Here is a 20,212-nt window from a genome sequence, read left to right as displayed (position 1 = left end):
ATTTTTTTAATTTTTTCACTAACTCACACAAAATTTACCTTTTTACCATTTTTTTAATTTTTTTCACTAACTCACACAAAATTTACCTTTTTATTCACTACCGAATTTTTTCATTTTTTCACTAACTCACACAAAATTTACCATTTTTTAATTTTTTTTTTTATTTTTTCACTAACTCACACAAAATTTACCTTTTTATTCACTACCTCACTCAATTATAACTCACACAAAATTTACTCAATTATAAATCACACAAAATTTACTTTTTTTTCATTCACTTATGTTTTTTTCACTTTTTCACTACCTCACTCATTTTTTCCCCTTCAATAACTCACTTAAAATTTACCCTTTTTCATTCACTTATGTTTTTCTTTCACTACCTCACTCACTCTACCTTTTACTTCCATCAATAACACACACAAAATTTACCCTTTTTTTCATTCACTTATGTTTTTTTTCACATTTCCCTACCTCACTAGATTTTTTTTCCTTCAATAACTCACTCAAAAATTACCCTTTTTCATTCACTTATGTTTTTCTTTCACTACCTCACTCACTCTACTTTTTTTTACTTCCATTTATCTCAGTCAATTTACCTCCTTTTTATTTCACTAACTCATTTAATCTACCTTTTTTTCATTCACTTAACACTGTTTTTTTTCTCACAACCTCACTATACTTTTTTTTCAATAACTATCTCACTCAATCTATCTCCTTTTTATTTCACTATGTTTTTTTCCAATGACTATCTCACTCAATCCACCATATTTTTATTTCACTACGGACCTAATCTTTATTTACTAATAGACATATTCTTTTTCCTTTATTTTCATTAGCATGTTTTTTAAACGGCTAATCGGTATGTTTCGTACGAAAACATTTTATACATAAGTTGCTTTAAAATATCAAATAAATTTATTTTGTAAAATATCTGTTTTCTCACTAGCTCACTCAGTATACTTTTTTTCCCGTTAATTACCTCACTCAACCTACCTCTTTTTTCACTACCTCGATCATCACACGGGTCCTTTTTCAAACGAACCCCTTCTCAATCTGTTATTTTTCACTACCTCCAATCACAAGGATCTGTTTTTTTCTTCTTCTAAATCATACGGTGTCGCTTTTACGCAACAACCAACTACAGAATCCATCAGAAAAAGGACCGAATATCCCTTGCACTAATCTTGTACCGTCTCTCTCCAATTCCACCGAACGAACCAACACAAGAGCTTGTGCGGCTCACCGTTCGTCCTTCCACACCCACACCTCCTCGCGTTCGCGGCCACCGTTGCACGACACCCCACACCTCCTAACCTGTCCAGTACAAATCGTGTCTCTCTCCTGAGTCCTGAGCACGGCACCCCATACCTCATACAACTCTACCTCCAAAAGAAAAGGGAAATCACAAGAAATCGTCATTTCCTCGCCAGGTAACAGCATGAAAAACCAGGCAACATCGACTAGTGTTTTTTTTTCCACCCCAAAACAAACCAATCCGGAGAGCACCAATGAGACAATGACCAACCCAGGGTACAAGCGCTAGCTAGATTCTTAACAATCCTAGGGAAACTTGATCGGGTCCAGATTCCCCAATTGGCAGGACATTCACGAGGCCTCTACATAAGCCCCCGTGGTCCTGAATGATCAACGCACTATCTTTACAGTCCTGCAAACCTACTCATCATTCCTCCTACAGTCCTAGTACGCTCCTACTGGCTGTACAAACTAAGCGCGTAAGTGGCTAATCTGCAAACCCACTTATAAGTGAAAATAAGTGGATTCGTGGGTTAGCCACTTACATGCTTAGTGCAAAACTACAAACCATAATGCATAGGGAAGCAGCCTTCACAGGCCTCTGGTAGCTGCAGTGTTGATGTAACTAGCGGCCGCATCTGCATCCAGGTGCTTCCCTTCCATTAGTCCCCTTATCAGGGTGGCGGAGTAGGTCTTGGATGGAGGACACAATGGCAGCTCTCCGGATCTGCATCGCTCTACGTCTGATGACGGGCATCTGCAGAGAGAAAGAAACACTTCGTGTTAGACACAAGCGAAGTGCTTGGATTGTGAGACTTATCTTACCGGTATATTTCAACTGCCATTCAAATGGTGCATTGAGTTGCAAGTAATCTATATCGTAAAAAGGAACTTAAAGGTACAGACACTTACGTCATTGTAAGAATTGGAAGGTTATCCTCCTCCCCAAGGTAAAGTACATTGGAGTACCAGCTATCCTGCAGGGAATAGAATTCAACTATCAGATATGCAAAACATTCAATGCAGAAAGCAAATGATAGGGAATGAAATACTGTAGTTCCAAGTCATGCCCATGACTGCCCATAGTGAGAAATTCTTGCTTATCAAGTGATTGTTTCACTACTGCTTACGATGTCCAAAATACACTCTGCGGAATTTTCTTGGTCTAGACTAGCTCCCGGGAAATACAAACAATTCAAAGCCCAGAAAAATCTGACAGCACTAAGAGGTAATTGGCATTTCCTTGCTATAACCAACTCACCATTAACAGTTGGCACACCACTAACTTCTATAAAAATGTCATCTGGGCACAAGTGGCAGATGCGGTCATGGTGAACTGAGCGCATTTGGTAGGCCTTTTATCAGCATGCTGCTTATGTCTAAGCACCCAACAATGATGTTTGTAATGGCGGCTATGCATTCAAAGTTAAATAGTTGCAAGAACAAGAGCATGCTTGTTGCAGTTAAATCAAACCTTAATAGGTGCAAGGTGGACACCCTTGTTTCTGGAAACAAACTCTATTTCAGACAAGCCAATCAAAGGAGAGTCAGGAGACTCAGTTTTTCCACTTTCGCCGTTCTCCTTCACTAAACGATTCTCTTGAAACAATACATCATTGAACTGCTCGAGCCTGTACAAAAAAGATAGGCAAATTATGATGAGATCCAGAAGATTAACTGAAGATCATACCCCCACAGTGCCTAACTCAAAGATTGATAACAGGTAGGCAGATGCTACAACATACATACGTTATTTTATACATGCAGACATAGGAGTTCTCAGTGTGGTTTATCTCAGGGTTGAGAAAAGCAACACCACCAGTTCCCCAGCAAGGAGTAGAGGATCTACCAAAAAACAATCTATGAGGCACAGTCTTCCACATGGAACCTCTTGGTGGGCTTGTGTCATGAGATCCAAAACATGGTATATTCATACCCTCAGCCTGTCCAACATTAAAATAAATAGCAAATCCATCATGCAGAGCATGCTGCTTATCAAAAATAGGAAAACTAGGAGAATACGTTTTCACTTTACCTTTCCCCCTTGGATGTAGCACAGAAACCTTGGTGTCCACATGTTTGAACCAAAGCTGGCATACCAAACATATACTTTTGACAGTTCTGATCTCCAAGTAGAAGATAGAGATGATATTCCTTCAGTTGACACCGCAGCAGATCCATCATTTTGTGGTTCAACTGAATCAGTTGGACCTTCAACCATTACATTACTTGAGGTGGTCTTTGTTGCGATTTTGTCTTCATCAAGGTTCAACTTTGAGAGGCTTTCACTTATAATACCATAAGTAATTTGAATAATATTGACAGAAGCAATAGCATCAGGGAGATCTTCAACTTCAGAGTCAGAACCAGAAGAATACAGCTGATCATACCAAAAGTGGGGGGAAACAAAAAGGTGAATTAGTCAAGGGCAACACAATGTTGATATTTCCCTACAATTTTGTCTTAGCTATACATTAAGCCACCATGCAGCAGGCCAAATATGTTAATGAATCAAAACCAAGATCATTAACTCAATACAAATTAAGATGCATGATGTTGATAAAGTCGACCAGTGTAACTGTGCTTTGTAAGAGTTGAGAGGCATGAAGCATCTCCAGGATATGGGTCTATGCATGATGTATTTTTTAAGCATTTTTAAACAGTTCATCAAAGTACAGGCTGTAAGCAAGTAGCCTATCAATTGAAATGCATAACAGAGTTGATACAGCCCAGCATGTATTTTTCTTTGGAGTTAAGCTACAGTACAATTGTTTTTGTAGCAGAAGTCATCATGAATACACAGTGCAACCTGCAACTATTGTTATTACATGTCTATATAAATTAAGTGCTAAGAAAAGGGTGCCAAACTCCTGGCAAACACAAGTAAATCCAGGGTTAAGCGATGGTGCATCTTATGTCAGAGCAAATTAATCTGGGATTAGACCAAGAATATCCCAAGTTAAAAGTCTTTAAGATAAGAAAAATAAGTATCTACCTCAATTTGTGAGGGCCTACTCCTCAATGATATATTCTCTGGCAATCTATTACTCAGAACAGGCCAGAACGTCTTCAATTCATCACGTACCTGGTCAGTGGTGTGGGGGAAGGAAACATAATTACAGATATCCACAGTAAGGAATCAGACAGCAATTAATGTAAGCAGACCATTACCGCTTGTATAACTCTCCATGAAGATTCAAACGGTTGCATATCAGGAGTGTCAAATCTGAACTTGTCTCCCAACAAAACTTTAGCACAAGCACTAACTGAATTTGCTATGGATCTAAGGTTATAGCCTCCTTCAAGAGCCATCACTATCCTCCCTTGGGCAAAACCTAAGAGCTGCAGGTTTTACATACAGAATTAAATATTACTATTTTTTAAAAAATAATAATAATAATAATTTTAGCACAGCCCAGTAGACATAAAGAGATATGAAGTAACTGGAAGAGATCAAATGAAAATATCCTAACAGCTAACAGCAGAGAATACCAATAAGAAATTACTAAGGAAAAAGTTACATAAAAAGTTTCTGGTTGCTGTGTTGGAAAACTTCGATATTATTAACCTAACCCAGCTGATCTGAATGTTATTCCTTTAGAGACAGGAAAATGCATGGCGTGGTGAAAGCCTAACTGAATGTTATTTTTCTGCAAGTGCTTACCTTTGTCAGTAGCAGAGCATATCCATTGGGAGTGATGCAGCAGCCACCAAGAGGATCACCCAGTGCTACCCAAAATATCAGTGTAGAGAAAAAATCAGAACTAGCGAACAACGGCACATATATGATCTAGTACTGTATTAGATATACCAGAAGTTTAGGCTCTGTTATCATGTAGTAACAGTCTTATAAAACAAACTCTTAGAGATTTTTTTTTCAATATTTCTGCAGCAAAGATCTCATTTATCATTCCACAACGAAATCAGATATAATAGGTTGCAAGCTGCACTATGCTACTAGCACAAGCAGCGGTCAACTAGCTCATAGAGATAAAATTGAGAAGCTATAAATTAACACTATATAAACAGTTTCATTCAAGACAAAAGGCTGCATTTTTATTTTATAAGTTTCTTTTTAAAGTTAGTATGTTGCTGGCACAAAAGAGTTCTACGAACTTTTAAACTATATACCTGCATCAAACCCAGCAGACACCAAGACTATATCAGGGTTAAATGCTTCAGCAACAGGAAGTAGTACATGGTCCCATGCAGCAATATAATCTGCATCACCACATTTTCCATGTTCCCAGGGCACGTTAATGTTGTACCCTTTACCATCTCCTTCCCCAATGAAACAGTAAGATGCATCCCCTTCAGCAGGATAGAAGCTGCCATAATCAAATCTACAAAAGAAACATAGGACACAAGCATCATACACTAAAATGAATAGGTTCTCATCAGACATACAATTGATTATGCTTCTGAACCAGTACATCTCTAGCTTTGCCATAGGACCAAAGCAAAACAATTAATGTTTACAACTGCTCTAAAAGATTCCTTGGGGAAAACTCGACTTAAGCATTTACATTTCTGTAATGCTGCCTAAATTATTCAATGTGCACCATGTCATCCAGCAACAGATATTATTTGGGTGATGCCATTTTCTTTTCATTCGAAGAGCAATAATGTACGATAATCAGTGTGGATTGGTGGAATGCGGGATTCAATCCTATTCATTAAAGGAAAAATAATACATTTACTATCTGTCCATTATAAACGGGTTTGTTAGGACCATGGAAATAACAGAGAGTGCCCTTAAATTTCTATATTAATTAGAAGCATTCAATGCTTCCATAGGGGAAAAGATATGTTTGGCAAAGTAGTACAACCATTCAAAGTGCGGTAAACCTCCAGAATGAAGGCAACAAAACTGCCATGACTTTACTTAGTACTATCATAGTATCATGTCATGAAAGTAATGATGCTACTAAAAAGACCCAAAAAAAACTATAAAGTCCATGTCAAGAGGCTGTCATACCTGTGAACTGAAAAGAACAATACACGAGGATCACTATAAAACATCTTTTGTGTGCCATTTCCATGATGAACATCCCAATCGACAATCAATATCTTCTTGATACCTAAGTCAGTCTGCAACAAAAAAGGCAAATAGGAACATGAGTTCACCTTCTCATTCAACTGCATCTGATAAAAACATTCCTGTTCCTATATAGGAAATGACGAAGGGAAAAAAAAAAGGAGAGCAGATTTTGGTACTAAAAAAATAGGCAAGTTTCAACAACATACCCTCTCATTTAAGAGATAATCAGCAGCAATTGCTACATTGTTGAAGAGGCAAAAACCCATTGCCTCATTATGTTCAGCATGGTGACCTGGAGGTCGGACTAGAGCAATAGCAGAACTTAACTCTCCTGCAGCAACCTTCTCAGCTACCTATTTGCCAAATGAGTTGATTATTTTTTGCAGAGCAATCAGCACAAGGAAAGAGCAATCAACTACACAATAAATGTTCATGTCAAATGTTGAATCACCTCAATCACAGAACCAGCTGCAAGAAAAGCAGACTCTGAGGAGCCCTTGTTGAAGTAAATGGAATTAAATTTTCTAGCAATCTTGTTTCGACGGGAATCATATTCTTTTGAGCTGATACTCCTCATCAGCTTGATATGGTTCTGGCTATGGACAGAAGCTATATACTTGTCCTCAGCTTCCTTCGCTTTCATGATCATGCACCTGGGAGAAAACTATGCTACATTACATCCAAGGAAGCTTTGCCAGCAGCAAAATTATAAGCCAGTCAAAGCAATGAGCAAAGTTAAGTGACCTAAGTTGTTATGCTAATGTTTAAGCTTAACCAAGAAGTATCATCAAAGTTGCTGTGCAGCGTAAATCACACAAGTTTGCTACGATTGCTTCAGTACTGTAGTTCAAGCCACAGCCTGTACCAATACATCTCCCCCCCTGATTTTCTCGGGTACTTCTAGCATTTGGGATGTTTTTACCTAAGTACACAATTAGAGTCACCATTCACCAACACATACCGTCTCGAGACAAAATTTGCGCGAACCCTAGGTTCCGTGCTAGAACTGAACGGAAATGGCTACAGGCATGCCGCGGCTCCCCTACCACAACAATTCGGCCGAACCATGAGAGCATCGAAGCCGCCGCGCGCGTCGCCGATCCCAGCAAAATCACGCTACTCCGATCCGACTCTCCCAAGTCCTTAAGGACAAAAAAGAAAAACGCCGCGAGCGGCGGGGGGTGGGGGTATACGTATACCTGGAGGCGACGCCGTCGGCGGAGAGCTTGCGCCAGATGGCCCGCAGCCTCTCGGGGTTCTCCGGGTGCTCCTCCCCGTCGGGCGTCGCGTGCGCGCACATCCTCTCGTCGTACAGCAGCCCCACCCTCGCCGCCGCCGCGGCGGTCGTCGCCGCCGCCATCCTGCGCCGGCGAGGCGAGACGACTCGGAAGTCGGAAGTGGAGGCGAGACGACGATTCGGAAATGGAGCGGGGGAAGAAAGAAAAAGGGAGACGTGTCACCTCTCCTCTGATTAGTGGTCATCCTGGCCTTGGGTGAGTGCGAGAGTGTGTCAGTAGGTGGGTCCCATCTGGAAGTGGAACGCGTGTCAGTAAGCGGGGCCCACCTGGAAGTGGTAAGCTGGCCAATGCCAGTAGGTGGGCCAACCTAGAGGTTCTGAAGTATGAACTCCTTACGTGGTTCTAAAATTTAGATCTAGGAGTTGTATCTGAAATAGAGTTATGGAGCTGTCAAAACTCAGCTCCACCTCTCTAGTTTATTTTGTAAGAGACCTCCACCTAGCTCTACTTCTATTTTAAGTGGATCTAGCTTCAGGAGAGATGTAATTGGAGCTGGAGCTGTGGTAAACAGGCTCATAGTACTCCGTTAAATAAGTACTACTCATTTTTAAACTGTTGAACAATATATATTCATTGCGAAATTTTTTAATATAAGTTGCTTTGAAATATCAGATAAATCATTTTTTTTCAAATTTATAATAATAAAAACTCAATTTACCATGCACTAATACTTTTTTTCCGTATCCTTAACTTTATCTTCGTCTTCATTACAAATAAACACCAAGCAGCGATCATTGTAATAGCGAGTATAAATGCCCACCCCCTCTCTCTCTATCTGACAGTTTATTAGAGCTCATGCTACAATTGACTATAAATTTATACTATTATAGGACTCCCTTTATCCCAAAATATAAGCAAGTCAAATATTTTTAACTTTAACTATTAATAGCAAAAGAACAAAAAAATCAATTATATAAAATTGATGCTATTAAACAAACTATCATACTAATATACAACTATTTTTATTTAAAACATTTTACTTTTATAGATATTGTTGGTTAAAATAGCATCTCGAAGACTGTGACGAGATCCAAAAATGCTTATATTTTGGACGGAGGGAGTATGTTTTTTTCTCTCTTTTTCATTTAAGCATAATTTTGATGTGACAAATGTTATATTCTACTCGCATCACCTTATTATACTTGTACTAATACGCGAATATGTGTGCTCTAGAAGAAGGCTCCATAGGTCGTCATCGTCTCACCAAAGTAGAGAAAAAAAATATCCGTGTGCTTGCTGCTATTTAGGGCCAGTGGTTTTGCTTGCTGCATCGAAGGAGAAGCAATTTTGCAAGGTGAGGCATGCGAGAGAAGGAATAGCAAAGTTAACGAAAATTGTTGGTGGAGAGAAAAGTAGACGTGGATAAGATATTCGCTGTCTCTATTCGTGGATGAACATGCATGGGTGAGGACATGAGTAATGTACCATGTCCTCAGCCTATAGGCCCAACCTCCACCTAAGCAAACGTATAAGAAGAAACTTATGGAGCTACGATCCATCAGATTAATGCAATGCAGCTTATTAAGATGGCCCCAAAGTTGACATTATATATTAACTCCATCTTTCTTTAACTTCACTGCATAAAATTTTACAATATTACACATTTTAAGATAAATCCCTCTCAACAAAGAAAATAATTTATAAATAAGTCATTGGATCCACAGATCAGCTTATTTTCCTGATCTTTAAATCCCTTCATCGTACGCCTTCGTCTCCTACTCAATCGCTGCATTGCGCTCCACCCCAAAATCACACTGCTCCTCCGCCGACGCCCTCTCCTCGTTGCTGACTATCACCCTTACTCATCGCGGTCTATGCCTCTCTGGTCATTACCAGTGCTCGCTGATTTCCTGATGATGTCAATGAGATTGCTCGGGCATGTGCAACTCGCGGGACGACGAGGTCAACCAAGTCATTTGTGACAGCAACGGCTCTCCCAAGTGCTCGCCGGATTCAACCAAGACCGTCCTCCTCGGTGGCAGCGGTGGCACCTCCAAGTGCTCATTGGGCGGTTTCCCCTGGTCAGTTGCCCTCATCCTCACACACTCCTTCCACCGCTGTATACACTATCTCTTCACATTTCTTCCTCATTTCTTCGAAGCTACACATAGCTTTCAACTGCTAAACGGTACTTTTTTTTGCAAAAAGTTTATATACAAAAGTTGCTTTAAAAAATCATATTGATCTATTTTTGAAAAAAAATAGCTAATTCTCCATTAATCACGCGCTAATGAATTGCTCCGTTTTTCGTGCGCTGAAAATGTGTTCCCAACGCTGAGAAACAAACCTAGCCCAAGAAGACTTCGCTCAAACCTCTAGCATGGCGTTTGAGGCCTCGTTGTTTACTTTATGGCTTATAAGCCAAAGCCAAAAATTAAATTTTAAAACTTAATGTTGAATCTGATTTTGATGTTTTTTGAAAATTTTAACTTTTAAATCGCTAAGAACATAGTATATACAAAAGTTTTTACTTATATATCCATTTTAATCGCTTATGGCTTATAATAAGACATAAGCATGATCAGGCTGTGTTTAGAGGTGGGTGTTGGGAACTATCTCCTATCCACAGAAAATGGAGCGGTTCATTAACACGTGATTAATTAAGTACTAGCTAAATTTTTTTTCAAAAATATATCACCATGATTTTTTTTAAACAACTTTTGTATAGAAACTTTTTTAAAAAAATACAATGTTTAGTAGTTTGAAAAGCGTACGCGCGGAAAACGAGAGGGGAGTGTTTGAAAAGCGTGCACCGTTTAGCAGCTGAAGCTCGAAACCATGACGGTCAGGGCGCCACATGCCCACATGTGCTCGTGTGTCAGTTGGTGGGTCCCACCTTAAAGAAGTGGTATGCGTGTCAGTAGGTGAGCCCCATGAAGGCTTCGAAAGTTTGAACTCTCGCACTCGCACTCGCAGCGTACAGCGGGGCCGACGATGATCATGGAATTGAAGGCCAGCTGCCGATCGATGGATGTTGAAGGCCTCCTCGTTTGGCTTTATTTTCCTAATAAATCAAAACGATTTATTAGAAAATAAAAATAAATTTATAGATAAAACTTTTATATATATGTTTTTTGTGACTTAAAAATCAATGCTGAAAAGAAACTACATTAAAAATATCTTAAAATTAAGTTTGAAAATTTAAATTTTAACTTTTTCTTTAGCTGATTAGGCCATCCGATGAAAACCCGACGTGTTTTCACGGACGTCAGGCATGCCTCCTTGCCATGGACAGTGCGATGTCAATGTTAGCCGCCATGCATTCACTGTCATCATCGATCGGCTCGTCGTCGCCGTCGTGGTGGGGGAAGGCTCCTTGCCTTACCAAGGAGTAGCAAGGTGATTGGCAAGAAGAGCATCGTGTCGGCCGCGCGCCGGCGTACGTCAGCACCAGGGCGCCGGCCGGTGCCTTCGATCTGTAGTGCTTGTTCTTTTTTCGGCGGGTGAGCTGTAGGACTTGGTATAGCACGTACCGGTGGATGGATCGATCTGCATATGATTTCCCAAACTGAAGTGCATCATCCGCCTGACGCCGTGTTTAGTTCCAAAATTATTCTTCAAACTTTTAACTTTTCCATCACATCAAAACTTTCTTATACATATAAACTTTCAACTTTTTCGTCACATCGTTTCAATTTTAACTAAACTTCTAATTTTAGTGTGAACTAAACAGAGCTTGAGTTTAATTTTTATCTGCTGCAAATTAAGGACAGCTGCCATGCACGGACGTACGTGAGGCACAGGACGCGGCCGGCCGGTGCGCCGTGCGCATCCATGCATATGCATCCACCATTCTTGCAAATGATGCGAGCCTCGATATGAATGAAACGGACGAAGCGGCAAACAGCGTACTCCGTACTACTTAGTACCGACGAAGCATATTGATTGTGTAGGTGTAACGTCCATTGTTAAGTGGGGATCCTTTGTTTAGCTGTTCCATGAGATACACTACAAATTAAATAATGTATAGACACGTACGCATGCATGCAAAGGGATCAACGTCATGAGAGAGTAGTTCGCTAAGTTTGAAAAGTACAACACGGTACAGATTAGCCATGCATAGAGAGCTTGGATAGTAGTAGTAGGTGGTTATTGCGATTGTTGAGCTTAGCGCCGCAGGTACATAAAATGAAACATGGCATGATGACACGTAGCAACGAAATATATTGACGCGAATACCTCTGCACGTGTAATGTGTGTGCAAGAAAATTGGTGACTCTTTTTTTTGAGAACTAGAGAAAATTGGTGACTCATGACAAGTACTGTGAGTTGTGACCGTACGTGAGGGGATGGAGCATTTTGGAGGCATTGAGAAGAACGTCGCCAAGAGGGGTTCGATATGTTCCTGAGACAGTCAATAAAGGAAATGATTATCCTGTTGGACCTATTGTGCTTGGATTTTTCGTCTTTGTGGTTCAAGAATAAACGGTCGTTACCATATATGCATGCAACACAAATTAAGTTCGTAAGTTATATAATTATATGTAATTTGTATTTGTATATATTGCCATATTGACCGATCTATTTAAGAACATCTACAAACTTAGAAAAGAAAGCCTCCACATTTGCTCTCACGGTCTAGATATTCTCATATTAATTGGAGAAAAAGAAAAATAGAGTTCATATAGGAATACAATTTAGAAATAGTTGAAATTCGGAATTAAAAATAAGAAATATTAGAAGAGAAGACTAGAGTCATGCCGATATAAATAATAAAAAATCAGATTTAAAAAATTATATGAGAGAAAATATAATAATGCTAGTTAAGAATAAAAAAACTCATATCCACGCGCTTACATGCTCATCCCAAGCTATCTTATTCATCTGAACATTTTTTTTGAGAGAACAAACTGGCACATATATAAATGGAGGAGACTTTGAATCGGGCGCACGATCTGGATTGGCAAAAGTTGGCGCTGATGGCTGCCACGTATACGTGCAAAACTACTTTAAACTAATTTTTCTCTTAATTTACTTATCCAAATCATGATCCGATTGCACCATTAAATTTGTTGCAATTAAATTTTCAAAATAAGACCACACATGGATATATTCAGACGAAAAAATTTTTAGCTTATTATTAAATTTTTTTTACATGTTGCACGATGTTCCACCAGGTATATCGGAATTGTTTCACTAAGTAGATCGAAAATGTTTCAATCGTTTAAATCGGATGTTGTTTCACCTTATATAAAAACAATGTTTCAGCAAATAGCGAAATAATGTTTTAGTTCACTGCAACATTAGATCTATACATAGTGAAACATTGTGAGGACACTTAGGTGAAACATTTTTGGTGAAACAAAAAATGAAACGAATCCACTTAGTAGAGGGTTTTTGATTTTTTACAATAGAGTTATGTGTGTGGACACGTGGTGGGCTAGGGGGAGCGCAGGCATGCACGTGCGCGGAGGGCGGGGGGAGCGCCCGATTTTTGCTCCCCCACCCGGTCGTCTGATGATAATCATTTCCATAAATAAATTGATGAAGTTACTCTAGATATCTTGCACTCTAACACACATGCATGTTGCCTCAGAATAATTAGCCGTAGGCCATTGGGAGATAGAGCGTCGATCGATCGATCGATCTGTGATTCATGGATCTCTGATCGGAGGAAACTGTGTACTATGCACCTACTGCTCGTGCTTGAGCTTGACTACTAAGAAAAAAAAATCCTTTAACAAAATGCAATAAGAGATGGTGCTCGAATAACCATAATTAAGTATCTTTACACAGTGATCTCTACTGACAACATATTCTACCACTTCTTTACTACTAAGTGACCTTTATGAGTTTTAAGGTTAATAGAAAAAATGTTCTTGTACGGGAGTTGAGTTGGTAGTTGGGGTTAACGTTTTAATTTAGCAGAAAACCGATCAAAACTCACCAAATTTGAAGGTTTGATGCAGGATGGGAGTAAATTCCGAGTGGAATTTTAAATAGTTTTCGAGAATTTTAAATTTTAAACGGTAAAGTGGAACGACATATGGCAAACGAAAATGATATACATACGACCCTGTTGTCCGGCTACCGTGTACGACTCTGACCACAAGGAAAGGCACAGACAGTAAAAGTCTTACTCCGTAATAGTATCTGACATGCGTAGTGATGCCGTAACGGAGTCGGACGCTAGTCCAACGTTGGAGTCGTATGTATAGCAGCGTTCTATAGCAAAACTGTCGTACCACCACGGGTCGGGATCCAATGCCCAATAAAAGGATGAATCATACTGATAGTATAAACATATATAAAGATCAGGTACAATAGCAGGCTATAAGCCAACTGCAAACATATTTTAAGAAGATAAATAAGGAGAGAGAAGAGTAGTGGGCTACAGATTTGTAGCCAGCTGTAGCACGGACTCCAAAACACAGTGTGTGTATGACATGTGGGACCAGGTATTAATAGTGTAGTATATAACTATTGTATTAATGAGCTATTAGATTGAATATATATGAATTGGAGCTAGTAGCTGGCTATACTCTAAAACGGTGTATGTATATCGATTTTAACATCAATAAAAAAACCACTTGTAAAGCGTCTCTATCGCTAATGGCTGCTGTGATCAAGGGGTCCACGCGAGGGAACTATGCATCGAAAAAGAAAGAGAGAGCGAAAGAGGACGCATGATTGATTGGAAACCTCTTTTGCATACCATTGTGAAACTTCCTTGGGGCAAACCTCCGATTAATAATTTGGCACGCAGCGCTGTGGCGCCGTCTGCAAAATGCGCAATGCCGGAGAGAAGGTACAAACCCTTCACAGCCTTAACAGTACCAACACATGTATACATGTTGTGTCCAGCAATGGAAATATGGCGCGGTTCCCACATGCAGGGCATATGCACCCGCGACAAAAATCATAGGCTAATAAAAAAAATTAATTTCATAAATAAAAGCTAATCCACGAGACAAATTTTTAAGCCTAATTAATCTATAATTATCAAAAGTTTATTATAGCATCACATTGTCAAATCATGACGTAATTAGGCTCAAAAGATTCGTCTTGCGAATTAGTCCAAGGTTATGAAATGGGTTTTGTAATTAGTCTATGTTTAATACTCTAAATTAGTATCAAACATCCGATGTGACAGGGACTTCACATGTAACTATTTGCCACTTTTCGACGTGGCAATTAATTATTTACCTATGGATCCACATGTGGATTCACGTGTCATTGAGATATAGAGTAGCAAATAGTTAATTACCCCCGTGGAACATTTGAATCTTCCACGCTCTCTCTTTCTCTTCTTAGTTTCTCAATTTCCTCTACCTCTTTTTTTTTATTAAAAAGATACTCCAGAATTTCACTTTAAACCAATTTTTATTACTTATATCATTTCCATCACTTATCTCTTGTTCCGACACATCATTTAACCGATGATTTCATTTCAGAATGGGTAATCTTACGGATATTTTATTTTGGACCGAGTAATCTCATTCTGTACTTTTAAAGTGAAAAATGTCGGTTAGATTTGATAAGAGTGCTCGCATTTACCATTAATTATTCTTTCAGCGATAGAATACGTACCCGTTAATAAGAAGACGTTCGTGGTGATTTCATCAATCTTAATACATACCGGCTCAATTTTACATAGTTGGTCATGAGGATAGTGTGTACGTGTGTGCGTTCTTATCGTGTGTTTCTAAAAGAACATTCGTAATAAAAAAAAGTGGCCGAAAATAAAAAATTTTATTTATTTATTCATTTTCTTTTCCTGTTGCTGCTCCTCCCATATCTCATCGCAATTTTCTAACGATAATAATTCAGATGGCCCCCCGCCCACGCGCCGCCGTGCGGTGCCGCAGCCGCAGCCACGCGGCCCTCGCTCGCCGTCCTCCCGCGCCCTATAAACGCCCGCCGCTTACGCACGCACCGCAGCAGCAACGAGCAACCGCACCCCAATGCCTCCGCTGCTCCTCGCCTCCTCCTCCTCCTCCTCGCCGGCGCTGGCGCCGCCGCGGCCGTCATGCAGGGGCCGCGTCAGGGTCGCCGCCGCCTCCGCCGGCGTGAACGGCCGCGCCGGGGGAGGAGGAGGAGGAGGAGGTTTCCCGGGGTTCCTCCCCGCGGCGGTGGAGCGGATCCGCGACGAGCCCGCCATCCGCCTCGCCAAGCGAATCGAGCGAGTCCCCGTCCAGGCGAGCTGCTGCCTGAATCCCTCCCCTCCCCCCCAAAACTTATCGAAAATGGTGTACCCGCTGATGAAACTGATGATGTTTCGTTGTTTTTCAGACTGGCTTCTCCCAGAGCCCGATACTTAGCAGCTGCGTGAGGCCGCTCAAGCAGCAGCAGGACAGGGACCCCGTCCTTCTGCTCCATGGCTTCGACAGGTGCGTGCATTGCAACTTCGTAAGCCTGAAACTTCTTGTGTATGTATTCGCCCAGTGACGGACGCAGGATTTTAAGACTGGGGTATTCACCTCAACAATTGCAAGCACCGTGTTCCTAGTGTTTAGTGGGATAGAGTTTGGGGATTTAAAGTTGTTGGCTACTGGGTTAGAAGTAGTGTGAGCCTGGAGTACAGAAAAAATGGATTGTTAATTAAAAAGTTCGAAGTAAATATATACATACGTGATATACCTATATACATCGATTTTGTTTCACAATTTTTTGGTATTCCCGGGAACCCCCGGCGTCCGCCACTTTATGTGCCGAATTCATTTCATGGTTCGACATGTGCCTAATTCTTAGGAAATCTAGTGTTGGCCACGGTATATGTGTACAAGAGTGTGGGATTAGCAGCCTGGACCTTTTAAAAGTATTAGATACAGTTCTTGTTTAGAGTGGAGGTACACCTACCCGTTGTTGGAGGAGGCTGGACTGGAGGCTTGGGCTGTGGACATTCTTGGATGGGGCTTCTCGGATCTAGGTATGATCCTTCTTTGCATGTCGTTGGTTTTTGTTTCATGGATTTGCTTGACACACACAGGTGTAAGTTGCAACACCTGAATGTTTCTGGATATTGTCTCATAGAGAAACGGCCACCGGGTGATGTAGCCTCCAAACGGGAGCATCTTTACCAGGTACATTATGTGTAGAAAATATTACTGCTGGTGTGCTTGTCGTTAATTTTTCATGTCATGAATTCACTTCCCACTTCCTAGTTGCTAGGCTCTGTTATGGCAACCAGTGTCTCTTGACTCTCTGTTTAAGCACCACATCACAACATAAGTTGCTTGTGATGTGGATATTTTGTTCAGAACATGTTTGTAAGTACTGAAGTCTTAGCCATGTCCACAAACTCATGCTTCACCTCAAAACAAGGACTGGATTGTCCAGAGTAGTACGATGTTACTATGCTTCTTTTTGGTCCGTTTGGAACGTGGGTATTTTACATGATATGTTCAGTTGTTTAAAAGCCAGTTCTTTTGACATTGTAGTAAGGACAAAGCAAACTGTCAAGTCAGACTGATGATGCTATGTTAAGGTTACAGTGCTATGATACTTACATCTTAACAAACTTCCTTTGTAGTTCTGGAGATCCTACATTAGAAGGCCTATGGTGTTAGTTGGACCAAGTCTCGGTGCTGCTGTTGCTATTGATTTTACTGTCAACTATCCGGAAGCGGTACAAGCATTCCCAGACTTACTATTTTCTACCTATTTGTAGCAAAAAGGACTAATGACAGAAGTCCTAAGAGAGTTTTCTGTATAGCTTTATGTGAAGCAAAATATATCTACTTTTCAGCAATTAAACTTTTAAGAAACACTACAACCTGAGAATTTTGTAATATGAGAAGATAAATTGATCTTGTTCATCACAGGTGTCAAAACTGATCTTCATTAGTGCAAGTGTATATGCTGAGGGCACAAGAGATATGACAAGAATGCCTAGATTCGTTCCATATGCTGGGGTGAGTATCGAGTTGTTTACTGAGCTGCATGCTATGCCTTATTTAATACAGAATGCTTCCGCATGTGGCATTTTTTTTATTGATGACTTTGCTGTGGCATCCTTATTTTTTGTTTCCTTATGCCAATATTACTTTATAGTTTCAAGTATGTTGTCTTTTCTTGATGATGGATATGGCTGTCCTCCAGAATCCTTTATGTTAGCATTATTGGTAAAAGAATGGAACAAATCAATATTGTTACATGTGTTTTTCTTGGTTCGATTACACTTGACTTCTTCTTTTTGCCCTCAGGTTTTTCTACTGAAGAGTCTCCCACTGCGGTATTTTGCTACTCTTTTGGCGTTTTATAAAATTCCAGGTGGTCCAGCTGGATTGTTTGACTGGGTGCAAGTAAGCGTCTATTGACTCTATAAAATTGTGCAAAGGCAACAATTACGTCCTGGTTGTGAGTCTGTTAATTTTCCTCAACTGGATTTATACTCGTATCTTCCAATAAATCTGCTTTCTCCATATTTTTCAAGAAACTGACATTGTCACTAAAATTGGTTACAGGCATTTGAAAATTTTGGCACTTCAAAATGGCAAAAAATAATTGTCCAATTTATCTTCACATATGCTGTAAAATTTCACTTTGTACCAAAAAGTCATATATTCCTGCCTGCACAATTTTGCTTCTGTCGATACTGCTTACAACTGTGCACAAACATTGCCATGAGTTATTCATACATTTTGTCAACAAGGAAGTTATTTCATTTTATTGTATTTTTCTTTTTCAGATTGGCCGTCTACACTGCCTACTTCCTTGGTGGGAAGATGCTCTTGTTGATTTTATGATGAATGGGGGTTATAATGTCCTAAACCAAATAAATCAGGTTCTTATCTATTAAATATCCAAATTACTTTGTTTTCACTGTTCAAGAGACCTCATATTTTTTTATTGATTTTGCTGTCTTCTTTCAATCCACAATGCTGTTACAGCTGCAACCTTTGCTGCAGAAAAAATGCTTGATAGTTGATGATAACTACTTTTCCTAGGACACATCTAAATACTCACAGCGTTTGTGTTCATAGAAGTTACTATCAGTGCATAATAATCTTTAAGATCACTGGCATAATGATAGGGAGGATAGCGTGACCTTTCTAGATCACATTCTGGCATGACGTAATGAAATTTGCTGGGTATCATTAGTGAAATTCTAATGATACTTCTGTTTCATGTACAGGTAAAGCATAAATGCCTGATTTTATGGGGAGAGGAGGATGGAATCATTAGCAACAAACAAGCATATGTAAGGTTTTTTTTTGAACACGAGGACATGCTATACATGACCTAGTTTTTCAATATATGAATATAAATGCCATGCTTTTTAATCTGTTACTGGCCATTCAAGGGAACCGGAAGAGCACTAAATTCCATGTCAACTTGCTGGCAGTATAAACTGGCATTTGTACATTCTCTTCCCGTTACTATATGTTCATTGTCTTTGTTTGTGTACGCTGCAGAGGTTGCACCAGGAACTCCCAGATGCAATTTTAAGGCAGGTACGGGAGTGTGGTCATATTCCTCATGTTGAAAAGCCAAGTGAAGTGTTAAAACATGTCCTTGATTTTCTCGGAACTGAGAGGAGGCCAGAAAAGGCAGAGCAGGGTTCTTCCTTACCATCGACAGTTGGGTATGTACCATCCTGCTGCATATATCACTGTGTGTGTCCTCATGAATGCTCATCATATCAATGCATTTGGCTTATTCATCCTGATGTCCCACCAATCTGCTACAGGACCTGCTGAAACAGAATTGGATCCTTAAGGCTAGGGTGTAGATGGTACATGTACACTGTTGGCTCAATGATGCACATGTGAGTCGGTCGATATGCTTGGGAAGTTGCAATGCTCTGTCCATGCTGTTCGACTCAGAAGATGCTTCACAGTAAAGTTGGAATTTGTTCTCAGCACATGTTCTGTCTTCTGCAAAAGGGGGGACAATAATCCTGTTGGAGGTGGTTCCGAGGCTGTGCCACGGAGATGGAAGAATTGGCATAGGAACATATTGAGCAGGACATCTCTGCTGATCAGCTGCTACTCACTTTTAGGTTGTTAGTCAGATAGTGTTGCAAAGATGTATCATTCCTTCCTCTGTTCTTTCTCGCTGAACATGTTGAATAAACTTCAAGTATGTTTAAGACTGTCTAGACTGGGAATATGAAAGCTATGTTTATCTTTGGGCGAAATTTGATACAAGACACTCAAGATTGGTGGTCTTGTTAGAGAATACTCCTAAAACTTGGGTTTGCTATGCGAGATGCTGAAAGTTTGTGATAATTTTCTAGCAGGCACTTGCATATTGCCCCATCGGTTGAAGAGACATAAACACATGAAAATATACACTTGCATACACTAAAATATTTTGCCCTCTGTTTTCTTGTCCCATTCTATGCTTCATACTACTATATGGAGCGTATGCACAAAGGGCCCAAGGTCCATCAGCCAACACCCACACTACACACGCTTGCTCCATCTATCTCTCGCCCTACAGTCAAATCATTGTCTTCTTCCTTTGCATCATGCCCGCACGTTTAGGCTTGTACTCCTAACTTATGGGACCAGCCGAAGAAAATAAATAGGGGTTCCAGAAGCTAGCAAGACTGGCCTATCAGCCTCAGGATGGGCATATGCGGAAAATACGCCAAATGGCATACTCCCTCCATCCCAAAATATTTGGCGCCGTTGACCTTTTTAAAAATGTTTGACCATTTGTCTTATTTAAA

The 20,212-nt window shown here is 40.1% G+C and overlaps 2 protein-coding genes across 2 annotated transcripts; one reads left to right on the top strand and one right to left on the bottom strand.

Moving 5' to 3' along the window:
* Positions 1 to 1,444: 1,444 nt before the first annotated feature.
* LOC4343829 (histone deacetylase 5) lies at positions 1,445 to 7,724 on the bottom strand. The gene is made up of 13 exons (XM_015792187.3): positions 7,495 to 7,724; positions 6,747 to 6,948; positions 6,502 to 6,648; positions 6,233 to 6,345; positions 5,386 to 5,597; positions 4,919 to 4,983; positions 4,426 to 4,596; positions 4,250 to 4,339; positions 3,290 to 3,634; positions 3,004 to 3,197; positions 2,729 to 2,885; positions 2,167 to 2,231; positions 1,445 to 2,011 (listed from the first exon to the last, which is right to left on the bottom strand). The coding sequence occupies exons 1-13, from the start codon at positions 7,653 to 7,655 to the stop codon at positions 1,846 to 1,848; spliced, it is 2,088 nt and encodes a 695-aa protein (XP_015647673.1). The 5' UTR covers positions 7,656 to 7,724; the 3' UTR covers positions 1,445 to 1,845.
* A 7,748-nt stretch (positions 7,725 to 15,472) lies between these two features.
* Positions 15,473 to 19,675, top strand: LOC4343828 (alpha/beta hydrolase domain-containing protein VTE7). The gene is made up of 11 exons (XM_015789461.3): positions 15,473 to 15,731; positions 15,826 to 15,923; positions 16,365 to 16,462; positions 16,567 to 16,616; positions 17,066 to 17,161; positions 17,358 to 17,447; positions 17,739 to 17,837; positions 18,224 to 18,319; positions 18,671 to 18,736; positions 18,951 to 19,120; positions 19,226 to 19,675. Exons 1-11 carry the CDS (start codon positions 15,498 to 15,500, stop codon positions 19,233 to 19,235), a joined length of 1,107 nt encoding a protein of 368 aa, XP_015644947.1. The 5' UTR covers positions 15,473 to 15,497; the 3' UTR covers positions 19,236 to 19,675.
* Positions 19,676 to 20,212: the final 537 nt, after the last annotated feature.

The sequence above is a fragment of the Oryza sativa genome, chromosome 7 (assembly GCF_034140825.1).
Source record: "Oryza sativa Japonica Group chromosome 7, ASM3414082v1".
Classification (NCBI taxonomy): Eukaryota; Viridiplantae; Streptophyta; class Magnoliopsida; order Poales; family Poaceae; genus Oryza; species Oryza sativa.
Note: the sequence above shows the minus strand (reverse complement) of the source record. Positions and strands in the feature narration are given on the sequence as shown.

What these genes read in the sequence shown, in the direction of transcription:
- LOC4343828 (XM_015789461.3), top strand. Translation starts at nt 15,498, where the DNA reads ATGCCTCCGCTGCTCCTCGCCTCCTCCTCCTCCTCCTCGCCGGCGCTG. An exon ending in GATTGTTTGACTGGGTGCAA is followed by an intron (nt 17,838 to 18,223) that starts GTAAGCGTCTAT and finishes TTTCTTTTTCAG; the next exon opens with ATTGGCCGTCTACACTGCCT. An exon ending in TCCTAAACCAAATAAATCAG is followed by an intron (nt 18,320 to 18,670) that starts GTTCTTATCTAT and finishes TTTCATGTACAG; the next exon opens with GTAAAGCATAAATGCCTGAT.
- LOC4343829 (XM_015792187.3), bottom strand. Translation starts at nt 7,655, where the DNA reads ATGGCGGCGGCGACGACCGCCGCGGCGGCGGCGAGGGTGGGGCTGCTG. An exon ending in GTCTGCATGTATAAAATAAC is followed by an intron (nt 2,886 to 3,003) that starts GTATGTATGTTG and finishes TTTTTTGTACAG; the next exon opens with GCTCGAGCAGTTCAATGATG. An exon ending in TCCACCTTGCACCTATTAAG is followed by an intron (nt 2,232 to 2,728) that starts GTTTGATTTAAC and finishes TATTCCCTGCAG; the next exon opens with GATAGCTGGTACTCCAATGT.